This window comes from Arvicanthis niloticus, chromosome 12 (genome assembly GCF_011762505.2).
Source record: "Arvicanthis niloticus isolate mArvNil1 chromosome 12, mArvNil1.pat.X, whole genome shotgun sequence".
NCBI lineage: Eukaryota > Metazoa > Chordata > Mammalia > Rodentia > Muridae > Arvicanthis > Arvicanthis niloticus.
Genome location: NC_047669.1, coordinates 69,593,370 through 69,620,790, shown reverse-complemented (window position 1 = coordinate 69,620,790; position 27,421 = coordinate 69,593,370). Strand labels below are relative to the sequence as shown.

General features: G+C 39.4%; 1 protein-coding gene across 1 annotated transcript in view; it reads left to right on the top strand.

Moving 5' to 3' along the window:
- Grik1 (glutamate ionotropic receptor kainate type subunit 1) overlaps positions 1 to 27,421 on the top strand; it is a 366,793-nt gene that overhangs the window by 239,565 nt on the left and 99,807 nt on the right. The window contains 3 exon segments of the mRNA XM_076943118.1: positions 6,869 to 6,922; positions 10,527 to 10,700; positions 20,871 to 21,014. Coding sequence (XP_076799233.1) covers positions 6,869 to 6,922; positions 10,527 to 10,700; positions 20,871 to 21,014 — 372 coding nt within the window.

Sequence of the window (27,421 nt, the reverse complement as noted above, 5' to 3'; positions counted from 1 at the left end):
CAGATCTTTTCCCCTGTCCTACCCACCCAAATTTGTAAGTTGTGTTTCGAAAATCAAACAAAAACCAAATACAATAATCAACCTCCCTCCCAAACAAAACTATAACTAAATAAAGCTCACCAAAACACAATCCATTATATGTTGGTCAACTACTTTTGAACATGAGGCCTTCCCTGATGTGGTTGACATATCCAGTGTCACTCTATTGGAGAAAACTTACTTTCTGATCATCCCTTACCCAGAAGGTACACATGGTAGTTCAGTTGTTAACCTTTACCCTAGCACCACTGGTACTTTTAAAGTTCCTTGCTTCTTCTAAATGTTCCAGTCTGCTAAGCACATTACTAGGCAATGGATAATTTAGTGATCACTATTGAATGCCCATTCTCTTGATCTCCTTTGAAAGGTTATTTTCAGATGAAGTTGAAATAAAGTTTTTATTACCATCTTTACACAAAGTGCCTATTACGGAGAGCTTGTGTGCCATGTAACAGGTTCACTTTTCCATCTAAATTGTGTTTGCTAATTTTCTTCTACCGTATCCTTCCTAAGACATTCCTGTTCCATGGGGTTCTGGCATTTTAGGAGATTTGTGCCTTAGATGCATGTCATCTTCCCAAAGCTCCAGTCCCCTGTCTTTGCCAGATGGCCTGTTTCACTCCACCATTCATCACCTTCTTTCCCTGCTCCGTTCTCAACCATCTGCATCCTTGAACAGCACGATCTCATCTGTTGAGCATCCAGGTGAAGTAGTCTATCTCGTCTAGAACACTCTCTAAAGCTAACGGAAACATCACCTGTTTCCACTCCATTTATTAAAATCCATTAGTGTCAGCTTCTCCTTGGAACACACCACTAGATACAGAAGCTTAAGAAAATGTTAAGACCCAGAGACACTCCAAAGTAGTGCGGTGAGTGCTTTGCGGGATGTCTTTTTCTTTTCTTTGATTTATCTTGTAAGCAAGAAGAAACTGGGTTGACTTTGTAAATAGTATAATGCTGTTGTCAAAAGGAAGCACATATCTCTGGGCTCTCTATAAGTTCAGTTTGTTTACAGGCACTTACTGTCAGCATTTGCATGCAAAGGGAAGGGATAAAAAAAGAATTAGAAATGTACCAACTTCAAATGAAATATTTATTTTTCTCTTTGATGAACGTATTTGATGCTCACCTACAGGAAGCTGTGAGTTTTTATATACTGTAATCGAGGAAAGATTAGAAGAAGGCACTTGCTTTCTGTTCTTACTGTAACACACACACAGTACTTTAAAACAACAGAAGTCTTGTAGCCATTCTGGAGGTCGAGTCTTGACTGAAGGTGGAGGCAGGCTGCTTTCTTCCTAGAGGCAGAGACAGGACCATGCAGCTTCTCTTTTCATCATTCAACACATCTTGCTTTGAATCCCTCCAGCACATCATTGCTTACCTTTTGCTTCTGAATACCACTTTCAGCCTATACACTCTTGTTTTCATGATATGAGGTTTCCTGTGTCCACACAGATAATTCAGCGTGACTACTTCAGCTCTAAATCCAATAGCCCATAATGTCTATGGTCTCTTTTGCTGTGCAAATAAGCATGTGAATATGTGCTCAATTCGGGGTGTGGACACATGTACATCAGTCTTTGTCAGAAGAAAATGGAATTCTTCCTAACCTCAGGGGCTTTGGGACCCACTGCTATCTGCACTGTCCTTTAGAAAAATAAGTTGATTCAATGTGGAAAAAACACTGACAACAAAAATGTATCAAAAGATTGGCTTATACCTCAGTTATTCCACTGATGATAGAGAGTGCAGCCATGTACCCTAAGAACTATTGCATCCAGAGGACTGTACAGATGTGACTGTAAGTATCACAGAAGAAGAGAGGCACCCTAGAGCCCAAATTTTTATCTTAAAATTCTTCCTCTGTTTCTCGGTGCTATCCCACTGTTTCTGAAGATTGTTATGTAGAAAGAGCTTATTTCTGTCTGGGGTAAAGTCCTTACTTTAGCTACAGTACATGTTGCACACTTGGAAGTTATTCATTTGAAACTATTGACTAGAAACCATGTCATGATGGCTGGAACTTCATCCTTCTATTGAGAAAACTATAAAAGTAGCAATATACTTCACTTTAGTCAATATAAACTTCCAGGACATGCATTTTTCGAAGGAAGAAACTGCAATAAAAAGCCATATAAATATTACAAAACCCCTCAAAATAGCGCAGGAGAACTCCAGGCTCCATTTTAGGGCTTTGCTACTGCAGACACAGAATGATGGTCATTATTTGTGATGCATTGATTGCCCTTAATGATGGATGTTGGGAATGCATATAGAATATTTGAGATTGCTGCCTCTGTAGCATGTCACTGCTTTCTGAGAGTAGAGCAGAGTGAAGGTCTAGGACCTTTAGGTCTCAGAGATGCTATTGGGATGCTTGGCTCCTTCTGTCTCAGGAGATGACTCTGCAGCCACAACAAGCCTTATACCCCTATAAATTAGGTCTGCTCCACCTAAATGTCAATTAGATATTAGAAAACACAGGATCCTATGGACTGCTTGCTGCTCAGTGTACTCAGTGGCCATTCATCAAATTCTGAAAGCTCATCTTTGCCAAGGACAACAAAGTTACACCAGGGCTACTATACAGAAGGTTCCCAGCAGTTGCAGAAATCTCACAAGGCAGCTGGACTAGTGTGATATCACCATTGTTAACGAGCAGTAGCTGTGTGCCAGAGAATACCAGTATTAGTTCAAACATTAGAAATGTCATTGTAGGATCTAAATGGCATTGAGCTTTTGTTTTGACGTATGTCGAGCAATTCTAGCTACAAATAAAAGAACGCATAATTTGTTTTCTAGAAACAAAGGTATAGCCATGTAGCCTTTCTTAGTTCAGTACCATGACACAGAGAGAGCCTCCAAAAAGATATACACCATCCTTTCTCCTTTTGGATTATCTGACTAAGAAAGATGCAGTGTCCTAAGGTTACAGATCTTGATTCTTTTGTTATTAGTCTCTTTCTAGTTCTTAAAATTGATCCTCAAGTAAAACAGAATATGACTTAGTATGAAAATGTCATTACTTGTATTTCTGGAAAATGAAGTTGGTCAAAGGACTTTCTGCTCCACTAACCCAACTCCACTAGATTGGAACAGGCAACCACTATTCTTTAGGGAAAAAATAAGGTATCCAGCTTTTCCCAACCATGATTATTTATTTACAGCATCTTCATTCTATAAAGAATTGGAGCAGCCCAGAAAAAGATATTTGAAACAGAGTGATAGTATCTCCTAAACGTAGTGGACAATTGGAAGGGGAAAGTTGATTAAGAAAAACATGAACCTGGATGACACTTGTCCACACAAGGATGCATATATACCTGTGTTTCTAACTGACTTCTAATGAAGAGTCTATGATTTATGCCTTAACCTTCCTAGAGATCAAAACAAACCTGTTTACAAGATCACTTGCATGACTCCTTGTATTTATGAAAGAAGAAAAAAGGAGCTTATTCAGAAAAACAAAAGCTTCTCCCAATGCTGACAACCATTCAATTAATATTCTAGAGTTAGAGAGGTGGCAAATGTCCTTATCTTTCCTATCTTAAGGCTAGATCTAGGAGATGCCCTCATGTAAGCACAAGGGTCAGAAAATACAATCCTGTCATGAGCCCAGAAATTCAATAAACAAAATTAATGGTTTCCAATCTCATCTTCCCATCATTCCATCTTCTGCCCCACGTCCCCCAGGCTAACCTTAACCTTACAATCCTACTGCCTGAGTCTGCCCAGTGCTGAGAGCTCAGCCCTGTGCTTCTATACTTCACTGAATTTTTAGTTCTCTCTATGTCAATGACGTGATATCAAAACCTACTTGATAATAATTCTGTTGGGGGAAATAGTATTAGAAGACCATATCAGTGTAAGCAATTAAGGAGAATAAACAGTAAAACTGGATATGACACAGCTAATCCCACATTTGATATACAGCATTGTTTGTGATATAATGTTTTGTGCCAGGATGATTTAAAAGGAAGGTAAGCTTGTACTTAGCAATGATAAATTGGTGAAACATGCACAATGGTTTCAAATACAAACAGAACGATTTCCTTCTACTCTAACTTAGTAGTGAGAGCACCACTTCTCAGTTCAGCAGACAAACAACACAGCATAAGAATTCTGAGAAGGCGCTCATACAAAAAGTCAGTTCTGGGAAGAACTATTAGAAAACTCTCCATGTCACAATTATAGTTTTTATTTTTAAAATTAACATTTATCCCGATGTAACATTTTTTTGAATCTCTTCCTGACTTTAGCTGAAGTGCCAACACCTAAAGAGAATGTCATGGAATGAAGACAGTGCATTTATTTATAAAGCACACTCTCAGAAGATGGGACTCTGTATCCCAGCCAGCCTAGAGGCCACTGTGAAGGACCACTGTTTAAAAAGTACCACTCTTGGAGCTTGTCATTTTTCATCTCTTGGGGCTTGTCATTTTTCGTCTTGAAGGTGTTCTTTCATCTGGTTCTGGAATGTTGACAGGCTTATGATCACGGGCTCTGCACTTGTTTTATAATTTCTAGGAAAGTCGGGACAAAGGCAGAAAGATATGTAGCCAAACATCTAGATAGGAAAGAGAGCAGAGAACTTTGTGATACAACAAACACCAAGTGCCCCTGGAGAACCCAATTGTCCCTTTTGCAATCAGAGCAGCCTGACAGCTGCTACTCACTCTATTGCCACACCTCATTTCTATCACCGACTAACACATGGCAAATGAATATTTGCCTCCAGGAACTATAAAAACAATAATAAAATAATGACTTCAGTGATTGCTTTTCTTTTTTAAGAAGTGTTCATGTTCACAACAGGGGATCAAAACCTTCTACAAAGTTCAAAAAGAAAAAATTTGTCAAATTGAAAGCTGTAAACTCAGGTGGAGCTATATTTTAGTTTCAATTCCAGATTCCTTTAATATTTTAAACTCAGTATCCAGCTTCACATCTTAACATAAAATTTACACAGTTCCCTTTACACTAATAACCAAAATGAGCACTTGGATGCCTGCCTGACCTGGTAGTCCAGCTTTCTATAATTAAATGATCTAAGAAAACTGCTAACAAGACCTCCCCATGCGTGGCTTTGAATGTTACTAAAGCAAGTCCACCTTTAAAGAGTCCTTCTGTGTGTCTGATCTTGTTAGTACCACAGGACCAACTCAGATGCTATTAGCTCATAAGTCATAGTAAGAGCTTCCCATCATTCATCTTACTTTTAGAGGGTATAGTTTCACTAGCCCCTGTTTTCCATGCTAGCAGGGGTGTCTCATGAGTGTCCATACTTAGTGCTGTCTTTAAATACATCTGTCACTCCTTGTTCCCTTTCATAGAAAGCCATGCCAGTTTGCACAGTTTAAGCAGAACCCCTGATAACTTGTACTGTCTTTAGCCATACTTTTTGAATCCATCACTTTAATCCAGGTTCTGAATATCTTTGTTCTTCACAGCCGAGGTACATGTTTCCTATGGATCAGCAGTGCTCCATCATCTTACATACTCCATGAGAGGGCTCAAGAAATCCTGACTTAAAAGCTTCCAGAAGATTATGACTTATATCCAGGACTCATAAGAAGTGTCAGGGAAAACTACCTCAGAAATGTAGCTTGTGAACTTTGTATTCATTCCAAAACCAAGAACAATAAGTAGCATACAAGGACCATTTTTGCATACCATAGGTAGCAGACAAGTACCTGCAATGGGGAAGATAATGCCCTGACTTAGATAATGTAGAGAACCATTTCAAATATTTTTTTTTGTGCATTGAGCACAAAAGTAGATTTTCTGCTTCATAAGCTACCTACCTACCACTACCATGTCTCTCTCATGGCTACCTTCCTCTTCTCCCACAAAGTCAGAATTTCTGGAAATATAAACATCCTAAAGAGATAGCAGAGAATAAGTTGTAAGAAGCATATTTTCTATCATCTGTGAAATTTTGATATATGGTAGGTATGTATGTACATGAATTTGTGTGTGTGTGTGTGTGTGTGTGTGTGATGTACAATCAAAAGAGGAACAAATTCGGTAAAAAATGAAAAGGTCAGTGGGAGTTGGGGAAGAAGAACAAGCACAATAATATGTACATGTGACAATGTCATAATGATACTATTTTGAACATTAAAATAATGGAAAATAAAGAAGTATACAATAAAATGTGCAACAGAATGTACAATAAAATTAGAATGGTTCCCCTAACACCAGTGTCCTCTAGAACTAAAGATTGCTAGAAACATTGATGCCTGTTAACTCTAAGATACTCTATACAATGTTGAAAACAGAAAAGGTGATGTGAATTTTGTCTAAGTTTGGTCCTCATTTATTTGTGAATTCAGTTTGTTGGGTAAAATGAGACATAAATGGTAATTTTTCAGAGACACATTCAGCTATAAGTCCTCATGCGAATACATCTGCATACTAGCATTGCCATGTACAATGACTTCTAATCTGAGAAAAACATCATACTAAAGATAAAGACTAAGCAATCTCAACATCTAGTCTAGGTAGTTGCATTTGGAAGACTAAGACACAGAAAAGACAAAATCTCATGTCATGATGCACAGTCCCAAATATAAAATGTGTTCGTCAGAAACTATTTTTATATTTGATCATCAGAACAATTACTTCAGTGTGAGTCCAACTGTATGATGATCTAAAGTGAGTTGTCCAGCCACTAACTGGCCTCAGGACTCTGATCTACTGGGTCTGAATTTTTCTACATATCTCTGCATTCTGTGTCCCTGGGTTTTTACAGCCATGCTACTGATGTTGTGTTCCGTATTCTAATCTACTTCTGATTCTTTCCCCCGTGTCTCTGTTGCAGATTTTGTTCATGGGCATGATGACTGAATACTATCATTATTTCTTCACAACCCTGGTGAGTCCTTCCCCTCAGAATGTGGTCCACACATTCTTTCACAGACAGCTCCTCCTGGGTCATAGCCCAGCTATTCTCAAGGAGATTTCATTTCCTAAGACTCCTTGAAACCCAGTATTACTGGGCATCAGGTATCTGTGTGCGTGTGTGTGTGTGTGCTTGGTTTTTTTTGCTTTGTTTTGTTTTTGCTTTTGGCTCTTTTTTGAGTTTTACCATAAAGATGATCAATGTGTGTACATCTGAAGTGTGATGAAATGTCATTAGACAAAGCTATTCATAAAGAAGCACCAGCTATAATTCCTATATTTGTTCAGAAAAGTGTTGAAGTGTTACCTGCAATCCTTTGAGGTGAGAAAGCTGCACTCCTGCCTATGTCCAGGAGACAGCGGGGTTAAGACAGTCACCTGGGGAGTGCCTGGGAAAGTTTCAAAAAGTGAAGTTATGGAGGCACTGTGCACATTGAATGTTCTACAGCATTAAGGAAAACAGTGGTTCAAAGCTTAAGAAGTCCAGAAGAATGTCTGACTCTTGAAATGTTGTGACATTACTGATTGAAAGAGGAATTATCTAAGTCATTTTATACACCAAAATTAGAGTATAGATCTTCCTCAGTTGACCTCAGAAGTCAGTCAACACAGTCTTCATTTACACTACTTTTCCAGACATACCTGCAGAATAAATTCCACCTCCTTACACAAGAAGCAAACTGAATCAGCCATTTTTTTTTTTTTTTGTAATCTTTAAGGGCTTATCAAGTATAACATACCCAAATTTGGGGTAGGATGGTCAGTAAGGTTTTTTTTTTTTTTTTTTTTTTTTTTTTTCAAATAAAATTGACAAGCTAAGTTGAAGAGTGTGGAGGCCAAAGGGTTTGGAACAAGGAGCAGAGCTTTCATCTTCTCTCTTACTCAGAGCAGCAAATGCTCTCAAAGCATCCCTGGGGCCATGAGGGGTACAGAATGTATCATACCATGAACTTGTGGTGGGGATGGAGAGCAGAGTGGAGTGCAAGCTTCTACATCCTGTTGAGGACCACGCTACCCCACGCTTTGGGGCTACTACATTGCTGTCCGCACTGCCCCACGCTTTGGGGCTAAGTGCTCTGGTCAAGAGAGAGTGGGGATGGAGGGGCAAGAGACATGAAGAATGGAGACAAGACAGGGTGTGTGGTCAAGTCTCCTTTACTGTCTCCCACAGACTATATTCACACCTCCTACTGGCCACCACCACTACACCACTATAAGGAACTCCTGGGTATTTATAAGCACACGCAGGGGAACACAGGTGAAAACATTTTACCACGTGCACCATGCAGCTGGGGTCACTAAACAGCAAAACAAGCTATGTGGGATAAACAATATATTTATCAGAGTGTGCTTCAGCTGTTGTAGGCTTTTGAAAAACAAGTCTCTCATCAGGGTATATGGTTCCAGATGGCTGCAAAGTTGATAGCTGCTTTCTGCTTAAAGTCGGCTCCCAACAACATCCACGTTTTGCTGATTGTGTGGCTCTGTGTTGCTGCAAAGCACATCTATTCCTCTTTCAGAATGGTAGAATAGATTTTTTATCTATTCACAGATGTGGCTCCTCCCTGTAACCAAGTGAGCCAGAATATTGCAAGGCTGTGTGGCCTTTGGCCTCAGAACATTCTTCCAGCCTCAGCTAAACACGATGTAGAGAGCTAGCTTAGGAGCCATTTCAAACCCTGAGCCCTAAAATCTTGGGAAACTGGTCCTTAATAAAAGTTATAAAGTCAGAGCACATTGTACAATTTTTATTCCGGTCCACTCCTTTCTCTCCAGATCTCCTCATTATACATTCACAAGGGATGGCCCAAATAAGACATGAAAGTTCTACGTTCTGTCTTACATAGAAACCCCAAGTTATAAGGAAGCTAAACTCCACATACATTTAATATATTCATCATAGGGGATTGAGCACACATGCTGAAATTTTGTGACTAAATAACTTTCCCTCTATTCATTGAATGTGCTGAAAAGATTACTTACCCAGGTCTTATTTTTTGTATTTGCTTTGTGTCTCCCTACAATTTGATCTTCATTCTATCTTATACTGCTTTCATATTCTAGCCAACTTTGGCCATAAACATTAATGAAAGTTTCAACAGTAAGTTAGTGCAAAGGAAATAAAGATTTTACACACACACACACACACACACACACACACACTCACATACATGGGTATATTATAATGTAGATATTATTTTTAAAAAGCAGTATATGGCTAGAGAGAAGGCTTGGTGGTTAAGAGTACAGACTGTTCTTGCAGAAGACTTGAGAGTTTGGCTCCTAGCACCCACATTGGGAGGTGGGGGACTCACAACTGGTTGGACTCCATTGCCAGAGATCAGATGCCCTCTTCTAAACTCGACATACACCTTCGTTCAGTTGCACATACCCACATTCAGACAGACTTAGTTAAATTAAAAAAATAATAAACTAGTAAATCTATATCTAAAAGACAGTAGAGCATTCTTTACCCAGAGCTGTCGGTGTAGGGATGCCCTAGTATGACTCTACTGTGCAGTCCAAGTTATCCTGGGAATGGGCAGCAACTAGGAGACATCTTCAGAAGAGTGAATATACTGCATCTTCTGCAAATGCAAATCGTGAAGGAGTCTGGGGACACTGCCTCCAGTAACCGCTGTTCTCCCCATAGTTGGACCATGTCAGACCCTGTGTCAGAAAGCAGTTTCATTGCTATCCGACGTCTCTAAGAGCTTGCTTTTTTTTTTTTTTTTTTTTTTTTTTTTTCCTGTTAAGTGTTATTCTGGCTTGTTTGGCTTCTTCTCAAATGTGGAATATTTTTAGTGGCATGATTTTACTCTAAGCTTTTTATACATAAAAACTGAAATGATCATTCTGCTTTAAATATGTATCTACTGATAACTCTCTGGTTTAGATCCAGCTTCATCCATTCCCGGAAACACTGGGGTGGGTTAGGCAGGTTTTCTGAGACACTGTCAAAAAGGAAATGAGTCTCCTGTAAATTTCCATATCCCATAACCACGGGGTCCAATATAATCTCTTTTTAAAGGCCCTTATTCTGAGCCCTTATCCAGTGAATATTCTTTATACTCCTGTTGAAAGGAACAGGAGTTGTCATCAGGGAGCCTTAGGATGCCACTTTTCCCTCCTAGAAGTCTCCTTTCTTCACATGCATATGCAATTTCCACATTTCACCTCAGCAGCATGGCTCAGAGCAGCCTGAAGCAGCAGCTGTACTGAGGGGATTTGACACTGCCATTGCCCAGTTCTTTCTTTATGGACTTTTCACCACTGGATACTTTTTTTCTTCAGCTATAAAATGAAAGCACAGAGGCAAAGAGATGGAAAGATCTCATCCAACTCCTCAAAGACTGTATCCTAGGTAGAGAATTCTTAACTTTCAAAATCATGTCCCAGGTCCAGGACTAGACAACTTGTTCTTCATTTATCCAAATTTGATGTTCTTTTATAGACAGGACATTATAACTCTCTCATTTGAGGTTTTGCCTTTTTACTGTTTCTGTAATCATTTGTTTTCTTTTATATAAAGATTGCCAATATCACTAATTAATTTCTACTTCCTTTTTACTGCATAGGACTTGTTTGCTTTAGATCTGGAACTCTATAGGTACAGTGGTGTAAATATGACTGGATTTCGGTTGCTGAATATTGACAACCCTCACGTGTCATCCATCATTGAGAAGTGGTCCATGGAGAGGTTGCAGGCCCCACCCAGACCTGAGACTGGTCTTCTGGATGGCATGATGACAGTGAGTAGTTTTATTTTATTCTTGATATATGGTTTTATTTATTGTTTAAGAATTTCATGTAAGTATGCAAAGTTTTTGATCAAATTCCACACACTGTCTGCCTCCTCCTCCACCAGAATTCTCTGACTCACGCTCCACCAGACTCCCTCTGCTTCCCTCTCTACCAGGATTCAAATCTTTAGAGAAGAATGGCAATGTGGGCAGAAAGATTATAAGAGACAGTGTGAATAATTTTAATGAAATCTCATGATCATGTTTTACTTTGTAGAAGTGAAGTCAGCATCTATGCCTTTAATCACGTAAATCGATGGTATTATAACATATATCTTGAGAGAAAATGTGAAAGAGATAAAGAGGCTTATTATCTATTTGGTAAACATGTGTATGGCTCTTCTCAAAAGCATAATCTTTATCATTCTAATCGAACTTATCAAAAAATTTAGGTTGATATCATCATTGTGCAAATTTTTAGAAAGGATCTGGAACAAAAGAAAAGTAGTCAGAGAGTGCTCACTATAGGAGCAGGTTTCCAGGAGGGGTGCAAAGGAGTGAGAAACACCCTAGTCATAGGCATCCCCAGAACTGCAGAAGCAGGTGTGGACACGTACTTGGCCTGTGAGGTCACATCCTTACCATCCCAGCTGCATATGGGCACCCTTCTGCTGATGCCAAGGGAGCTTAAATCCAGCAATATGTCACTTGTGACACAGACGCCAAATCTGTCTCTTTTCAAGTCAGAGGTAGTCGCCTCAGCAGAGACTTGTGCACTGCCTCATGAAGAGCTTCGAGGCAGCATCGTTTGTCTCATGCTGTTGAAGGTATCAACCCTCGATTTACTTCTCTAATGAGGCTCCCTGGGTGATGAAGAAAATAGAAAAGGAATAATAATTTTTTTAAAAAAAACCCACCTTTCTTCCTATGTAAGAACAGTACTACTAAGGGGAAAGATATTGGGAATATGAGCAGGTAATAGCATTTTAAATTGGTGTAATATTTCACCCTCTGTCCCCATCATCCAGAGAAGCACTTGCTTTTAAGATGCAATTTCCTGACAACTGAAAGGTATCATCTCACTGAAAAATGAACTTCGAACTTCCTCTTTCTTTTTTCTTGTGAAGAACAAATGAAGGAAATAAATGCATGAATTAAGTATTTCTAGATAGTTCTGTGTTCAGAGTCCCTGACTGTTTTTGCAAGCCTGAAATAATTTTTTTTATTTTAAAACACACAGTGAGTCTGGGGGATGATAATGGAAAGTGTGTGGTACACACGAGCCTTAGGTGATTTGAAGCAGTGCTTTGGATGGAAACTCGTAGAGAATAGCCAGAGAGATCCTAGATTTCAGGAACAGAAAGGGACTGTCCTTCACTGGTTCCAGGAAGATTTCTAGTGCAGGATGACCTAGCTCTCCAATAGGTCTTACCTGTGCTCCATGTGCAGGCATAGGCAGTGAGAACTGGAAGCTGTTTTCACAAAGGTCACAGGTTTATGCCGAACACTGATTATCCATCACAAGAGTGGCTCAACTGACTGAAACCAAAAGTATCAGTGTATTCACTTTTATGGAACTGACAGAATAATTTGTATATATTGAATAAGATGAAAATCACATAACATGGAAAATATAGCCTTAAAGTTTTCACAGATTTTTTGCTGGCACAAGATAACACTGCTCCCTGGTGTTGTTGCCAGCCTCTGGAGTTAATGGCTCCCCAATCAGCAGAAAGAATAGAGAAAGCTGGGAGCTGGTGGATACAAGGTGTCACGTGTCACAATCTGTCTAAACATACCCATCCTGACTAAGAGGTTTCAGACATGCTTATATTTATAATAATAATGATAATAATGATGATGATGATGATAATAGTTAGGGTTAGAGAGATAACTTAGTGGTAATCTTCTGCATACATGTGTGACAAACTGAGTTTGAATCTCCCAAACATACATAAAGCCAGGGGCAGTAGCATGCATCTGTAATCTGAGCTCTCCTATACTGAATTGGAAGAGGAAAGTAATAGAATTATCAGAGGCTCCTGGGCTAGCTATCCTGGAGTTCATAGCAGCAAACAGCAAAACAGGGGAAGTGTCTCAAGCAGGGTAGAGAGTAAGAACAAACACGGGTGGTTGTCCTCCTTCCTATATGTGTAGTGTGTGTACACACACAGAAACACACAGAAACACAGATACACACACACACACACACACACACACACACACAAATTGTTTTGATGAAAAGTGAGAAACTGTAATACCGGAAGACAGTATTTCACAGAACACTGTAAGAGCAGGTACAATAATTAATTATGCCAGGACACTCAGTATGATCAAACAAGAGTGGTAAAGCACAACACCCACTCAAAGGTGGGCAAAACAGCATGTGGATTTTGAAGTTAACGTCTGGAGTTAAATTTGGAAGGCGTACTTTCAACCAATATTTATTTAAAGAATCCACATGGAACGTCTCTCTTTCTGTTCTACCTAACTGCAGCTAATTTGGAGACTTAGAGACTAAGTCATGGGAGAGATAAGGAGATATGTACAAGGATGTTCAGTGACCCAATTGGAATCAAAGAGAGCATACCATGACCCCAATTCCAGGTCCAATGCTAAGTATTCTCTAAGTTTAACCTGCCTCAATCAAAATGTCTTCACTATCCCAAGATAAAAACCACTGGCTATATGTATTAGATCCTAAGTGTTTACTTATTCTTCCATGCCAAGTACCTGTGGCCCTAACCTCCTGCATCTACTTCTATCCAGGCTCCTTAAATATCTCTTCACTAGCAAGGTCTTCTGTGAATTGAGTTATATTTTGATATCTTCCTCTGATATTTCCTTCATCCTTACCTGTTTCAAATTTTTGTCTAACCCTTGTAACCTCTTCTGTTATATTTTGATTTGTTATATTAGTATCTTTCTCTATGAGAATACAAACATTTAGAAAGAAATGCTTTCTATTTCTGTAATATGCTCTATCCCCAGCATTAGAAAATGCAAGGTACAAAAATACTTTAATAAGAATGCATTTAGTAAAATAATTTGTGCAGAAAACATATTTAATGTTTAACATGTTTCTGCCAAAACAGATGTTTAAATGAAGAGTATTCATATAGTCCTGAAATGTTTCTCTAAAAAGCCAAAGTTCTTACAAGCAAGAAGCACGCCTTATTAATAAAGAGGAAAGTACTTGTCAAGTAATAAATGATTTTTTTATTTTATAAACTACCATTATTAATGGAATTACCTTAGTAATTAAATTAAAGGCATTACCTTAGTAAGTGTACTGATTTGTTTTAGCTGTCAACTTGGCACAACCTAGAGTCACCTAGGAAGAGGAACTTACAGAGGAATTATTAGCGCAAGGTGGTGTGTGGCATGTACATAGGAAATTTTCTTGACTGTTTATTGATTTAGAAAACCCAGCCCACTGAGGGCAGCACCATTCTCTATGCAGAGATACTCTGGTAAAGAAAAGTAAAAAGGCACCTGAATAAGCAAGAAAGAAGGCAACGACCCACATATTTATTCTCTCTCTGCTCTTGATTTGTGGATGTAATCCTTACAGTTATTGGCTCGACTTCCCCCAAGATAATGGACTGTAACCTGAATTGCAAACAAATTGACTTTTCAAGAGAAAAGCAACTAGAACAGTAGATGATTATAAACAATTCCATTGGTATAATAGAATTGTATTCGCTGAACTTGTGTATATCATCCTGGTATTCTCCCTGACCCAGTGCCTGTATCCACTATAGGCATTTTCTTACGTGTGCCCCACACACTTGTAGACTATACATGTGAGCATATAAGTGTTAGAAAATAATATAATGGGGAAAATGAGGTTTGACTTACCTACATTTTTATAATTTTCTAAATCCTATAATTTTTTACACTAAAACATTCTCAAAAAAATATCATCATACATGCCAAAACATATCTATATCTGAAAATAGAGAAATAAGTCATACCCAAGTTCAACTTAGTTGAATCTAGACTTATAAACAGATTTATTTAAAAAAAAAAAAAAAAACTACCTTAAGAATTGAGTTAACAAATTTTGCTTAGCTTAGGTCTAAACAGTGGAATGCATGATTTAAAACCATCTGAAGACTTTTTTTTTAAGTATTTTTTTCAACTGGAGTGTTAATTAGCTTACCTAAATCTAAAATGGCTTTTGTAAAATGTTCTTTGTTTCTTTTTGCTTTTATATTTTCCCCAGCACTATAGGCTCATTTTGGGAGTGAAATAGCACATATTCAAAATGATTTTTTTTTTCCTGATTGTAGATCATGATGATATGTGTTAGTTATTTGTGTTGCTGTGATAAATGAATGTAATCAAGGGCAGTTTAAGCAGGAAAGGGTTTGTGTGTACTTACAATTTTAGAGGGAGAGTCAGTGATGGTGGGGGAGGTATAGTGAGAGCCTACTGAAGCAGGAAGATGAGAGAGCACAACTTCAACTACAAACACCAAGCAAAGAGAGTGGACAAGATGTGGGACAAGACCAAATTCTCAAAGCTTTTCTCCAGAGATATACTTCCTCTTGCAAAGATGCACTCCCTCGCCAAACATTGCTACCAACTGTGGGCCAAATAATCAAATACCTGAGTCTATGGGGAATACTTACCATTCAAACTCCACAGTGTATGATTCAGTAATGACAAGGAGACAGAAACCACAGAGCCAGGTCTGCCATTCTTCCCAGCTCACAAAGTACTCATAATATGAGGAAAAGTCAGGAGCTTCAACCCGCTCTCCTACATCTAATAGTTCTGTGATTATGATCCACAGGAAAGACATCTTTGGCTAGCCACCTTGAGTCTTCACCAAAGATTCCTAAGATAAAAGATAATAACCAACTGGATTATTAGAAAAGGCAGCATTTTTCTTGATAATGGAAACCAGAGTTTAGGTCCTGGCTATGTTCCCAGAGAAAGTGACCTCTCTAAGTTCATTTGCTGGTCTGTAAACCTGTATAATAGCAACACAGTGTCATTCACTAAACATAGTAGATACCATAACAGTGCGTCTAGGGTATAAGAATGATTTTATTTGATAACATTTGCTGGTTTCAGACAATAAAGGAGCAAAGAACATTCTGACATGCAAAGGTGTAGCCGACCCTTGTTCTGAATGACTGATTTAAAAAAACACTATGAGATTATAGTGTTTTGTCAACTGAAGTGTTAATTAACACATCAAAAGTTTGTTTCCTTGAGAAACTAGAGCAGAATTACTGCATTATTTATTTATGTTCTTATTTATTCATGAGACACAGTCTCTTATTATGCCATTTGCTCAAGCAAATCTGACATTTTTTAACCTAGTATGACTAAAGGCATTTTCTATGGCATGTACTGGGTCTACTTATAATCCTCTTTCCCCTATTTTTCCTGGTCCCTATTTAAAGCTAACAACTACTCATTGAAACTCAAATCATACCAACCACTCTGTCAAACCTTCAGTGAACCTGCTGGAGTTTCTTTCCTACCAACAGAATTTTTAGACTGCATGAGCTGGTCTTTTTGCCCTCTTCCTAAATCCATTTCCAAATTCCACCCTGCAACGGTGCATCCTACCGGCTGCCAGCTCAGTGCCAGTACAAATGAGCAATGCTTCCTCCAGCGCTTGGGGTTCCCTAACAGCATGGCTCCCACAGGTTTGCACCATCAGCAGAGTTCCCATGGACAACTTCTCCAAGCCTTCCCTAACCTATGACCCTTTCCAAATGCAGAGAGTAAGGAGAAACTCACGCCTCTTGCCCATTTGCTCTCCAAAAACCAAGTTTTCTTCCCAGCATCCCGATTGGTGATACAATATGCCAATTGTCCTTGTCTCTGGGGTGATGGGGCATCTCCTTGCTTTGTGTTGGCAGTTACCACCGTGTACTAATGCTTTGTTACTTACACAAAGAACACTGAACTCAAATGAGCTACTATATTTACAGTGACAGATTATTACAGAACAAGACGAATAGAAAGTGAAATCAACAAAGGAAAACTTCACACATGCCAGAGCCCTTACAGGCCTGGGTTTTTTAAGGGTTTTTTTTTTGTTTGTTTTGTTTTTTTTACCATTGACACTCTCCAGAAAGTGCTTGACTCCCAGCAATGTTGTGTGACTACACCTGTGAAGTGTTGCCAACCAGGAAACCCACACAAGCATTTATGTCCAGGAGTATTATGAGAAGTGAACCAGATAAGCACAGAGCACCCACATAATTGACCTTGGTCTGCAACCCTTTCACACCTCAAATTGATACAGCTTAGCCCAGCACCTCAGACCAACAAAAGGCAACATTTACCACATTCATATTTTTAGCATTTAAGTGTTGCATGGCCCAGACTGCAGAAAATAGAATCTGAGATATTTTCTCACAAACCAGAAGTGAACCAGTACTTCCTTTTGAAAGGTACAGGACACCCCAAATCCACTGAGTTACTGGGTTAACTCTTTGCTGAAAGCTGTTCCAATAGACAAAACATTATGTGTTTCTTATTGGAAGCCAGCTTTCTGTATGTGTATGTTGTTGTGAAAAGATTTTTTGAGGGAGTATTGAGAAATTTTACTTCACCCAGGCTCTCAAGATACAAAAGATGAAAGTGAAATAGTGTCTTCTGCATAAGAATAGGTGTCTTAGTCAGGGTTTATATTCCTGTACAAAGCATCTTGGCCAAGAAGCAAGTTGGAGAGGAAAGGGTTTATTCAGCTTACACTTCCACATTGCTGTTTGTCACCAAAGGAAGTCAAGACAGGAACTCACACAAGGCAGGAACTGGGAGGCAGGAGCTGATGCAGAGGCCATGGAGGGGTGCTGCTTACTGGCTTGCTTCCTCTGGCTTGCTCAGCTTGCTTTCTTATAGAACCCAAGACTACCAGCCCAAAGATGGCAACACCCACAATGGGCCCTCCCCCCTTGATCACTAATTGAGAAAATGCCCTACAGCTGCATCTCAGGAGGCATCTCCTCAAGGGAGGCTCCTTTCTCTGTGATAATTTCAGCTGTGTCAAGTTGACACACAAAAGCAGCCAGTACAATGGGTGATTGTATACATGAATTCACATTACCTCTAGATCCCTAAATAATACTTACATAAGATCAAGCCAGTTATCTTCCACCACAAATGCGTTTATGAGGGTCCACCCTTATCTGAGGAGTTATTGACACTTCATGGAAACTAATGGGAGGAAGTCAGTTTTCTTTAAGAAGTGGCCTACTAAAGACTGTGCTCCAATGGATGGCCTACAGCCATGAGCATGTGAGCATCAGTAATTGGACTCATTGGGTTATAAAAAAGAAATAAAACACTTATGAAATCGAGACAAAGAGATGAGGTCTGGATGATTCTATATGGATTAATTGGAGTGTATATATGATCGAAATACATCACACACACACACACACACACACATATATATATATATATATGAAAAGATAAGCTAATTTTTAAATGTTTCACAATTGAAGGATATATCATGCATAAGTGATATGTTTATAGTACTGGCATGTAGCACATTGTCAATATTTTTGTAGCCTTTATCAAGCTAATGTTGTATTATTAAATTATTGGACAGGATAGGGCCACAGATTGTACCACCAACTTTAAGGATCCAAATGTTGGCTTTCTCACTATTAGTTTATAGACACCATTTAATATTTTAATTTTCTTTCCATGAAGAGGAAAAGAGATGAAAAAGGCTCTTGTTTCCCAAGAATTCTGAACAGGAATAGATGTGTGACACGTGCTCAGGAAATGTCCACTCTCACTGCAGATTCCTATTTTTTTATTGGTTATTTTATTTATTTGCATTTTAAATGTTACCCCCCTTCCCAGTTTCTCTTCCACAATCCCCCTATCCCCTTTTCCCTCCCCCCACCTCTATGAGGGTGATCCCCTACCCACCCACCCATTCCTACTTCAGTGGCCTAGCATTCCCCAATCCTGGGTCATCAAGCCTCCACAGGAACAAGGGGCTCCCCTCCCAGTGATGTGATATCCAGCTGAGCCCTGTGTAATCTTTGATTGGTGGTTTAGTCTGGGGAGCTTTGGGGGGAGTCTGGTTGGTTGATATTGTTGTTCTTCCTATGAGGTCTACAGTCTTTGCCCTAACTTTCCCATTGGGGTTCCTGAATTCAGTTCAATGTTTGGCTGTGTATATCCACATCTGTATTGGGCCAGCTCTGGCAGAGTCTCTCAGGAGACAGCTATACCAGGCTCCTGTCAGCAAGTACTTCTTGGCATTCCCAATAATGTCTGGGTTTGGTGTCAGCAGATGGGACGAATCCCTATGTGGGGTAGTCTCTGGATGGCCTTTCCTTCAGTCTCTGCTCCACTCTTTGTCCCTTCATTTCCTTTTGACAGGAGGAATTCTGGGTTGATATTTTTGAAGTAAGTGGATGGCCCCATCCCTCAACTGGGGGCCATGTCTATCCACTGGATATGGTTACAAAGTCAACCTGCCAATAATTCACTTTCTCCAGATTAAATCAAATAAGGATAGCAGAATGGTGAAAAACATGAGGCAAGCAGGGGCTAACCTCTGGCCATGTAAGAGACTAGCAGTGTAGATATTTACCATCTAACATCCACAAGACTTGGCTCTGTCATTGATAAAATGGATTATATTGATCTTGAGTCAATCAAAATAAAATTATGAAAGCTCAACCAACCATCACTGTCCCCAGTATCAACCTCACCTTTCTGTGTCAAGAACATAAGTGAAAATATTTCTATTAAACCGAGGTATTGTATGGTTCTTGTAAAAGTGCATTTTGTTTTAAGGTATATATCAATAACTCATGCTGAGAATGTTGATTAAACTAGGTCTCTGTAGCATAGAATGTACTTAGGTACCAAAGGTTGAATTTGAACAGTTTTTCCTTTTAAGACATCCATATTGCTTTTAATTGAGTGACAAGTCTTAGAAATAAATTGACATTTCAATGACTGAGAATGTTCAGAATAATATGGGTTTAAATAGAGTTATTTTTTGCTTCAAAACTGATGAGATGAAAGGTGTAGCATTTATCACTTAAGCTCTCGTTCCAGCTCCAACCTGACATAATTAACCTCAAACAGCAAAAGAGTCAACTAATAACCACATACATTTTTTTTTTTTTTTGCTAGAACCTGGATTCTAGGTTTAACTCTGTCAATTTTCTAGCTATATACATATGTGACTCCATAAATCAATATGTTTCCTGAGGTCAGTTTTACACATAATAAGTAGCTTTATCTATGGGTTCTGCTTACTTTGGAGAATTACTGAGAATTTCAAATGAGGTAATATATTTGAAGTTGTAAAGAAAGCCCTCCAGTAAAATATGAGGGTATTATGAGATTTTTATCCCCAAAACCGCAGGGCAGTATACTTGACAAAATGCTACGAGTGTTATATAAAATTTAGAAAGTGAGAAGAGTTTCATGAGGGAAAGAAGCAAAAGATAACTATTCTCAAAGAGAAATAACAAATTTCAACCTCTACCATGGTAACTCGAGGAGGCAAGTGCCAGCTTATTCTGGTCCACGCACCTGTATCTCAGAGAGCATTCCTGTGCTTGCCACTCACCTTCATATCATGACTCTAGCCTCCCTCCTCAAGTCTGACCAGTGTAAGTGACCAACAGGAGCATCACTAATAATAAGAGGACCTATTGGCTCTACTAGCAAGAATTTGTTCTCTATAAAATACAAAACAATACAGAAGAAAAGAAAAAAAGAAGGAAAGAAGGAAGGAAGGAAAGGAGGAAGGAAGGAAAGAAGGAAGGAAGGAAAGGAGGAAGGAAGGAAGGAAGATGCTGAGAGAGACAATATCTATTATTGAAATACTGTGTCTTAGTACATTTTATCTCAAGGTATTTGACCTCAACACTGAGCTTGACATAGAAAACAGTCCCAAAATATGTTCTTGGAATACAATCATTTGTAGTCTGAGTTTTTATTTTGCCTTGTTTTTAAGAACTCAATCACAACTGTGGGATTCCAACTTACTTTGAAGTGTAAAGTTTTCTTTTGTAGAATAATAGCTGTTGATGACAGAACACTGTTTAGCTAAAGAACAAAAGGTCTTTAAGATCAGATAAACAGCAAGGAAGGAATGTCGGGTATATGGGTAGAGGGAACCCATGGAAAGTGAACTGATGGCATGGTGGATGTTTTTCTCCACAGACTGAAGCAGCTCTGATGTATGATGCTGTGTACATGGTGGCCATTGCCTCCCACCGTGCCTCTCAGCTGACTGTCAGCTCCCTACAGTGTCATCGACATAAGCCATGGCGCCTTGGACCCAGATTTATGAACCTCATCAAAGAGGCAAGTAGAGACTCCTCTTAGCCTATTTGCTTAGCACCACTTAATGTGTCTATTTGATGCGTTTCTAGTAGCATGGTGATGCCAACGGAGGAGGAGCCACTGCCAATCAGTCTTCTCAGATCTCAGTGACAGAAGTTTGCCTATAGGAACTACCCTGTATTTTCAAATATGATGCTGCAATATTCAGATAAGCTACTAGATCCTAATACTACCAACTGCCTTTCATTTCATTCATGCTTCAATAACACTGGGCTGTCCACACATAGAAACTTAGACGTATTGAATCCATAAGGGATGTTACTTCTCACATTATGGGTCTTTGGGGCTTCCCACGGCTTAGGCTTTTCAGTGCTAAACAAAGGACCTCTTTATATTAATTTCCTCTTTGTTGATAAAAGAAAAAAGTGTGGCTCTGTTCAAAACTTACTCAGTGTCCTACATGTTCTTTAAGAGTACCGGATATTTAGCAAGAGACTGTTCGTTACTAATACTCAGGTATTAAAAGCTATCCCTGCCTTATCTTGTTCTCTGGTGCAATTTAAATCCCCTTCCCAAGACCCTTGAGAACCCCAAGACTCTTAAAATATGTGTACCTTTGGATTATCTTTGAGACCAGCATGCACATATGAAAGGAGGAAAAAAAAAAAAAACGAAGAATCTTGGGAGCCGGAAATCTGGCTGAATATATACAATACCCTGTGATATGCTCTAAAATTGTCTCCATGGGATGCAGAAGTTTATTCTCCCGTGAGGAGTATCTTCTTCCCTACACATTCTGGAGAAAGTCAGAGTGGGGCACACCTCTAAGTGAGAAGCATAGAAAGGGGCAGATTACAAAGGCAGAAGGCTGGCTGCATCCTGAGGGAAGCTACCAGCTTTGGGCTAGATCTCTGCTGGTCTTCTCAACACCCAGAGAGCACCTCTCCTGCTGTACAATCTGCTTCCCCTCACAGGCTGATTCTAGTTCATAAAGGTAAGGACCAGAGAGAGGTTATATGTAAGAAATAAGATACCAAGCACTAAGGGAGGACAGCTTTCAGGGCTGAGCAAGGTGTGCATTTTCAGATGCAAACTCTGCCCTTTTTAAGATGGAGTAAGTTTTTTTGTTTGTTTGTTTGTTTGTTTGTTTTTATGTTCAGCTTCCCTTTCTTATTCTGTCCCCACTGGCTGCCTAGATATAAACCCCAACTCCCCTAACGCTTATGAGCAATCTAACAAGGGTTAGATACTTAACCTTCCTGTGTCTGGAATTTTCATCTGTAAATGGGAATAGACCGTCTATTTTCTCAGCATCATTGTACAGAAATTGAGTAAAATTACTGCTTGTGAAGAATAGTGAGGGGGTCCAGGAAGCATTTGAAATATTGGCTTTCCTTAGCATGAAAACACACACTTATAATAGCCTCATTCAGTTTACTGAGAATGGTGCCAGGGATTTAAAACTGGCAAAACAACAAAGAAATCACAAATAGGCTTGAAATGAAATGCCCTCTCTGACAGCTACATAAAAATGACACACTGCGGCTAATAGAAAACTGTCACATGGCTGCCTCTTCTCCCCCACAGTGATCAAAGTCATGTCCTGTATTGCCATCCTGATTGTCTTGATCTTTAACAAGAAAACACCTGGTTCCCTTTTATCTCAAAGCAGTGAGAGGAGAGGCTGAATCCCTAAGAAAGCCAGAGATCAAACACCCAGAACCATCCAAACACCCTTTTGCTTCTACTTCAGCTGCATAAGAAGGTGAAGTTGCCAAGCCCCATTTAGGTATATTTAAAGAAATAATGAGTCCAAAAGAAGGGACCACGTGGACATCAAGAACACATTTTCTATTTTTGTACTAGGAAGAGCAAACCCCTCACTCTCAGGATCCATGGTTGGGAGCAAAAGGAAGGCCATCAAGGGAGCATTAGAAACATCTGTCAGATCCTTCCCATCCACACTTTGGCTCCTGAGTCACTCTGACACGTGTTACCTTTCTCAGGGAAGATGGCATGGTGGTAGGGTAGGGAATGAAAACTAATGTCCCAGGCTGTTGGAAAACCAGCAGGGAAGAATTCAACTGATCCTAAAAAAGAAAAAAAAATTTATATATATATATATATATATATATATATATATATATATATATATATATATATATATATATATATATAAAAATTTTTATATATATATATAATATATATAAACATATATATAATGTTTCTTTGGCTGAGAACATAGTCAATTTTTGCAAATGTCAATTTTCATTATAAAATATGAAATAAAGTCCTCAGTCCTAAAACTTCTCCAGATCTTTTCCTGGAGTCATTTTCAATTGCCAAGGGATTTCCACATACAGAGTAGGGAATAATGATGAGTCAGCACCCTAGATTTATGGGACAAAGACCAACCTAGTCACAGGAGTAAAGCTCCTAGGCAGAGGTGGCTGCAAACTCAGTAATCCCTGACACGTGTGCAGCATTCTGAGCGAGGAACTCAGAAGCTCTCAAATGTGCATCTAAAACTAACTACCACTCAGTATCCGGGGCTGACAGTAAAAGCTGCAGAAGTACTGACCACTTGGAATGTGATGCTGTACATTACAGAGTCAGCCTCCTGGAGATTTGCTAAACAAACATATATTAGGAGATAATAATTTTCCACTCAAAAAAAGTTGCTAGAATTCTCTCTTGTAAAACAATTGAATTGGTTTGCTCTTCCGTTGCTGTGATAAAGCACTGAACAAAACAAGCTTAGGGGCGGAGCAGTTTTATTTCAGTTAAATTTCCAAATAACGGTATATGGCTGAGCAAATTTTGGGGCAGAAAGTGAAGCAGGAAACAGGAAGCAGGAACTGAAGCAGAAACCACTGAGGAACACAGCTTCCTGGCTTGCTCTCTCTGGCTCTTGCTTAACCAGCTTTATTGTATAACTCAGCACCACCTGCTGCGGAATCACCACCTGCAGTAGCCTGTGCCCTCCCATATCAACCAACAATGAAGATAATTCCCCACGGACTTTACCACCCACCAATCAAGTCTGGGCAATGTCTCAGTTAAGTGTCCCCAGGTGATTCTTGATGGTGCCAAGTTAGCAATAAAAACTAACCAGGATAGTATTATATTTGTGATTCTGGGTATCAAACAGAGGATCTCCCTAGTGCTAGGCAAGTGTTCTGTCAACGGGCTATATTCCTGGGCCCTGCCCCACATACTATTAACATGTTGTCACAAAGAATCACCTTCTCCGGGTTGGGGATTTAGCTCAGTGGTAGAGTGCTTGCCTAACAAGCGCAAGGCCCTGGGTTCGGTCCTCAGCTCTAAACAAAAACAAAACAAAAACAAACAAAGAATCACCCTCTCACCAAAGTAGAAGCTACCATCTACTAATATAAATTCTACCTGGCTGAGAATCACCAGGCTTCATCCAAATCGATCCTGTCTCACAGCGTAAATGCTGGACCATTCAGCAGGATTTATAGGCTCTTTGGTGACCTTGTTTCCAAAGCCCTGTAGCATTTCTCTCATCTTCTACAGTGTCACCAGCCCTTGTTGAACCTGTGATGCCTCCCTAAGCATGTCATGTAGTCATGCTCAATCCCCTGGCCTCTGGTTGGATTGTCATATTTGTCAGGATCATGACTTGTGTCTCATGCAGGCAGCAGCTCCTGTCTTCTGATTCTGACCCTACACCTTTCTTTCAACAATAATTATACTGTCATATTTATTTTCGTGTCTTCCTCCAAGCTGCGAGTTTTTCAAATCTCAATTCATTGGCTTTTGCACAAAACAAGTAAATCGAGTCCTAAATGACGGATGAAGGATAAAAGGAACGGGAAAATACATACAACCTACAGAAATGGAGGTGAAGCATGGACCAGACATGTTAGCCTGCATTAGTGACTCTGATGCTAGCAATGGCAGTGGGGCTTATAAATCTATCACCCTATTTAGTTCCGGAATGGGGAACAGAAATCTGAGGTTAACTTCAGTTTGCTCTCTGTGTAAACTTGGTCATTTAGCTTAAGGTTTCTCACCTTCTTCTCTAACACGGGGATAAAAGCACTTCATATATCTATGTGGAACATGCATATATTGTATGAAAAAGCCTTAGCCAAACCTGTTATGTAGTTGCTGCCTCATGAGAATTAACTGTCATCAAATGGAAAGTTCTGTGACATGTACATCAGTAATGCAACCGTCAGTCACCCAGGACATTGTCCATCAGACTGTAAGCAATGGTCCTTGTCATTGGTGCCATCTTCATTATTATTGGAATCTAGGATGGTGTGGCACTTGTTTGTATAAATATGGGTAAGACGTTACAGTGAAAAATCAGAAGAGCCCAGAAAGCTTGGTATTTGATATAGACATTCATATCAAAAGACCCGGGGAAGCCGGGCGGTGGTGGTGCACACCTTTAATCCCAGCACTTGGGAGGCAGAGGCAGGCGGATTTCTGAGTTCGAGGCCAGCCTGGTCTACAGAGTGAGCTCCAGGACAGCCAGGACTACACAGAGAAACCCTGTCTCGAAAAACCAAAAAAGCAAACAAACAAACAAACAAACAAACAAACAAAAAAAAAAGAGCCGGGGATCTAGAGAAGTCCCCACAATAATCACACACATGATAACTCAGGAAAGTAAAAAGACACTAAGCAGTTACCAATCAATTCAAGACTCTCAGTGTCTTCAGTGTTCCCAAATACCTAGGTAGTGTACAGGTTAGCTGTAGACAAAGCCTCGGAGCAGTCGTGGTGGGAGTAAATGTACTCAGGCTTCCAGGATGATGGTGGCCAATCACAAGTGCTGGGAAGAGCACTAGTAAGGTTCGGTACAGGAAAGCAGTGCGTTTTAAACTCTCTTCAAAGTCTAAGGCTCTGAATGAAAACTGATTTAAACCATTTGTCCATGATCTCCATAAAATACATGGACATCCTGGGGCAGACTCCATTCTGCCCTAGCTATACAGCGCAGCATCCTCTCCCATTACCCTCAATGTCTGTCTCTTGGAACAATAACATGGCCTCTATATAGGCTTTGCCTTTCGACTTAGAGCCATTTTAAGGTGAAATACAACACACACACACATACACACACACACACACACACACACACATACATTAGATGAGCATAAATTCATAATAGGTATTCTACCATTTACATATACACACCTGCCTGTGGCTGCCTGGGTCCACCATGCCATTCTTCATATAGTGGGAACAGATGGATTTCTCTTAGTGATTAAGATCTGCCTAATGACACCCACTTTGTCACACTCCTCTCAGACCAGAAAGCTGGTTTCTTGGTTGTCCCTTAGCTAATTCTCACTCCAAACTCATTTTCTCTAGCAAGCCCCCATGCCTTGTGTTTCAGTATGGCTCCCTCCTTAGGTTCATACCCCCTGAAGCTCTCAGGGTCATCACTTAACACACACCACTCAAGCACTGTATGGCCTTTCCCTGGGACAAAGACAAAAACCACTTTATTTTGTGTCCTCAGTGCATCTAACCTGGAACATGACAGCCATTTAAAAGGTGTGTGCTGAGCTGAACCCAGAAAATTAAATTCTATTAAACTCTTAACTATTTCTTCTAATTCAATTTAAATTGTAGAACAAGTTCCTTAATTGATCAGTTTTAAAGTAGATTCACTGCATAAGAATAAAAAATATTTTTAAATGATATGTGTATCTGTATACAAATATACAGCAATTTATAGTCATATATATATATATATATATATATATATATATATATATATGGGGTGTCAGTTGAGAATTGTATAAAATATGGGCAACTTTCTGCTACTGTTTTGCTTGGAAATTTGATTTTGATGGAATAAAATTTATATCTTAAGTATATAAACTTTGTATTTAGCTTCAAGTTTTTCAAAGTCAAATAGTAAAGAATATTTTTTTTTAACCAAAGCACCTATACATGCCTCAATATTGACTTTTAACCTGGACTTTACCTTGGCTTTTTTTTTTGCTGTCTTATATGAGAACTGGGTATAAATTGGACTGTTAGAAAAATTAAGAGCTTAAGAGATGGCTAAATGAGTAAAGAACTTGCCCCATGTGAGTGAGGATAAAAGTGACATTCCACACATCTTTTGAAGCAGCTTGGTAGGCGTGGTAGCCAAGTGGAATCCCAGCACTTGGTAGGCATACATAATATTCATTCACGGGCAAGTTGGCTGACCAGATAGACTAGGCAGAACTGGTAAACCCCGGCCTCAGTGAAGGATCTTGTCTCCGCCAGTGAAGTGAAAAGTACTCAAAGACAATACCCAGAGTAAACTTCAAGCTTCCATACACAAGTACACACACACACACACACATACTCACACTCTCTCTCTCTCTCACACACACACACACTCACACACACACATTCACACATACACACACTCACACACACATTCACAC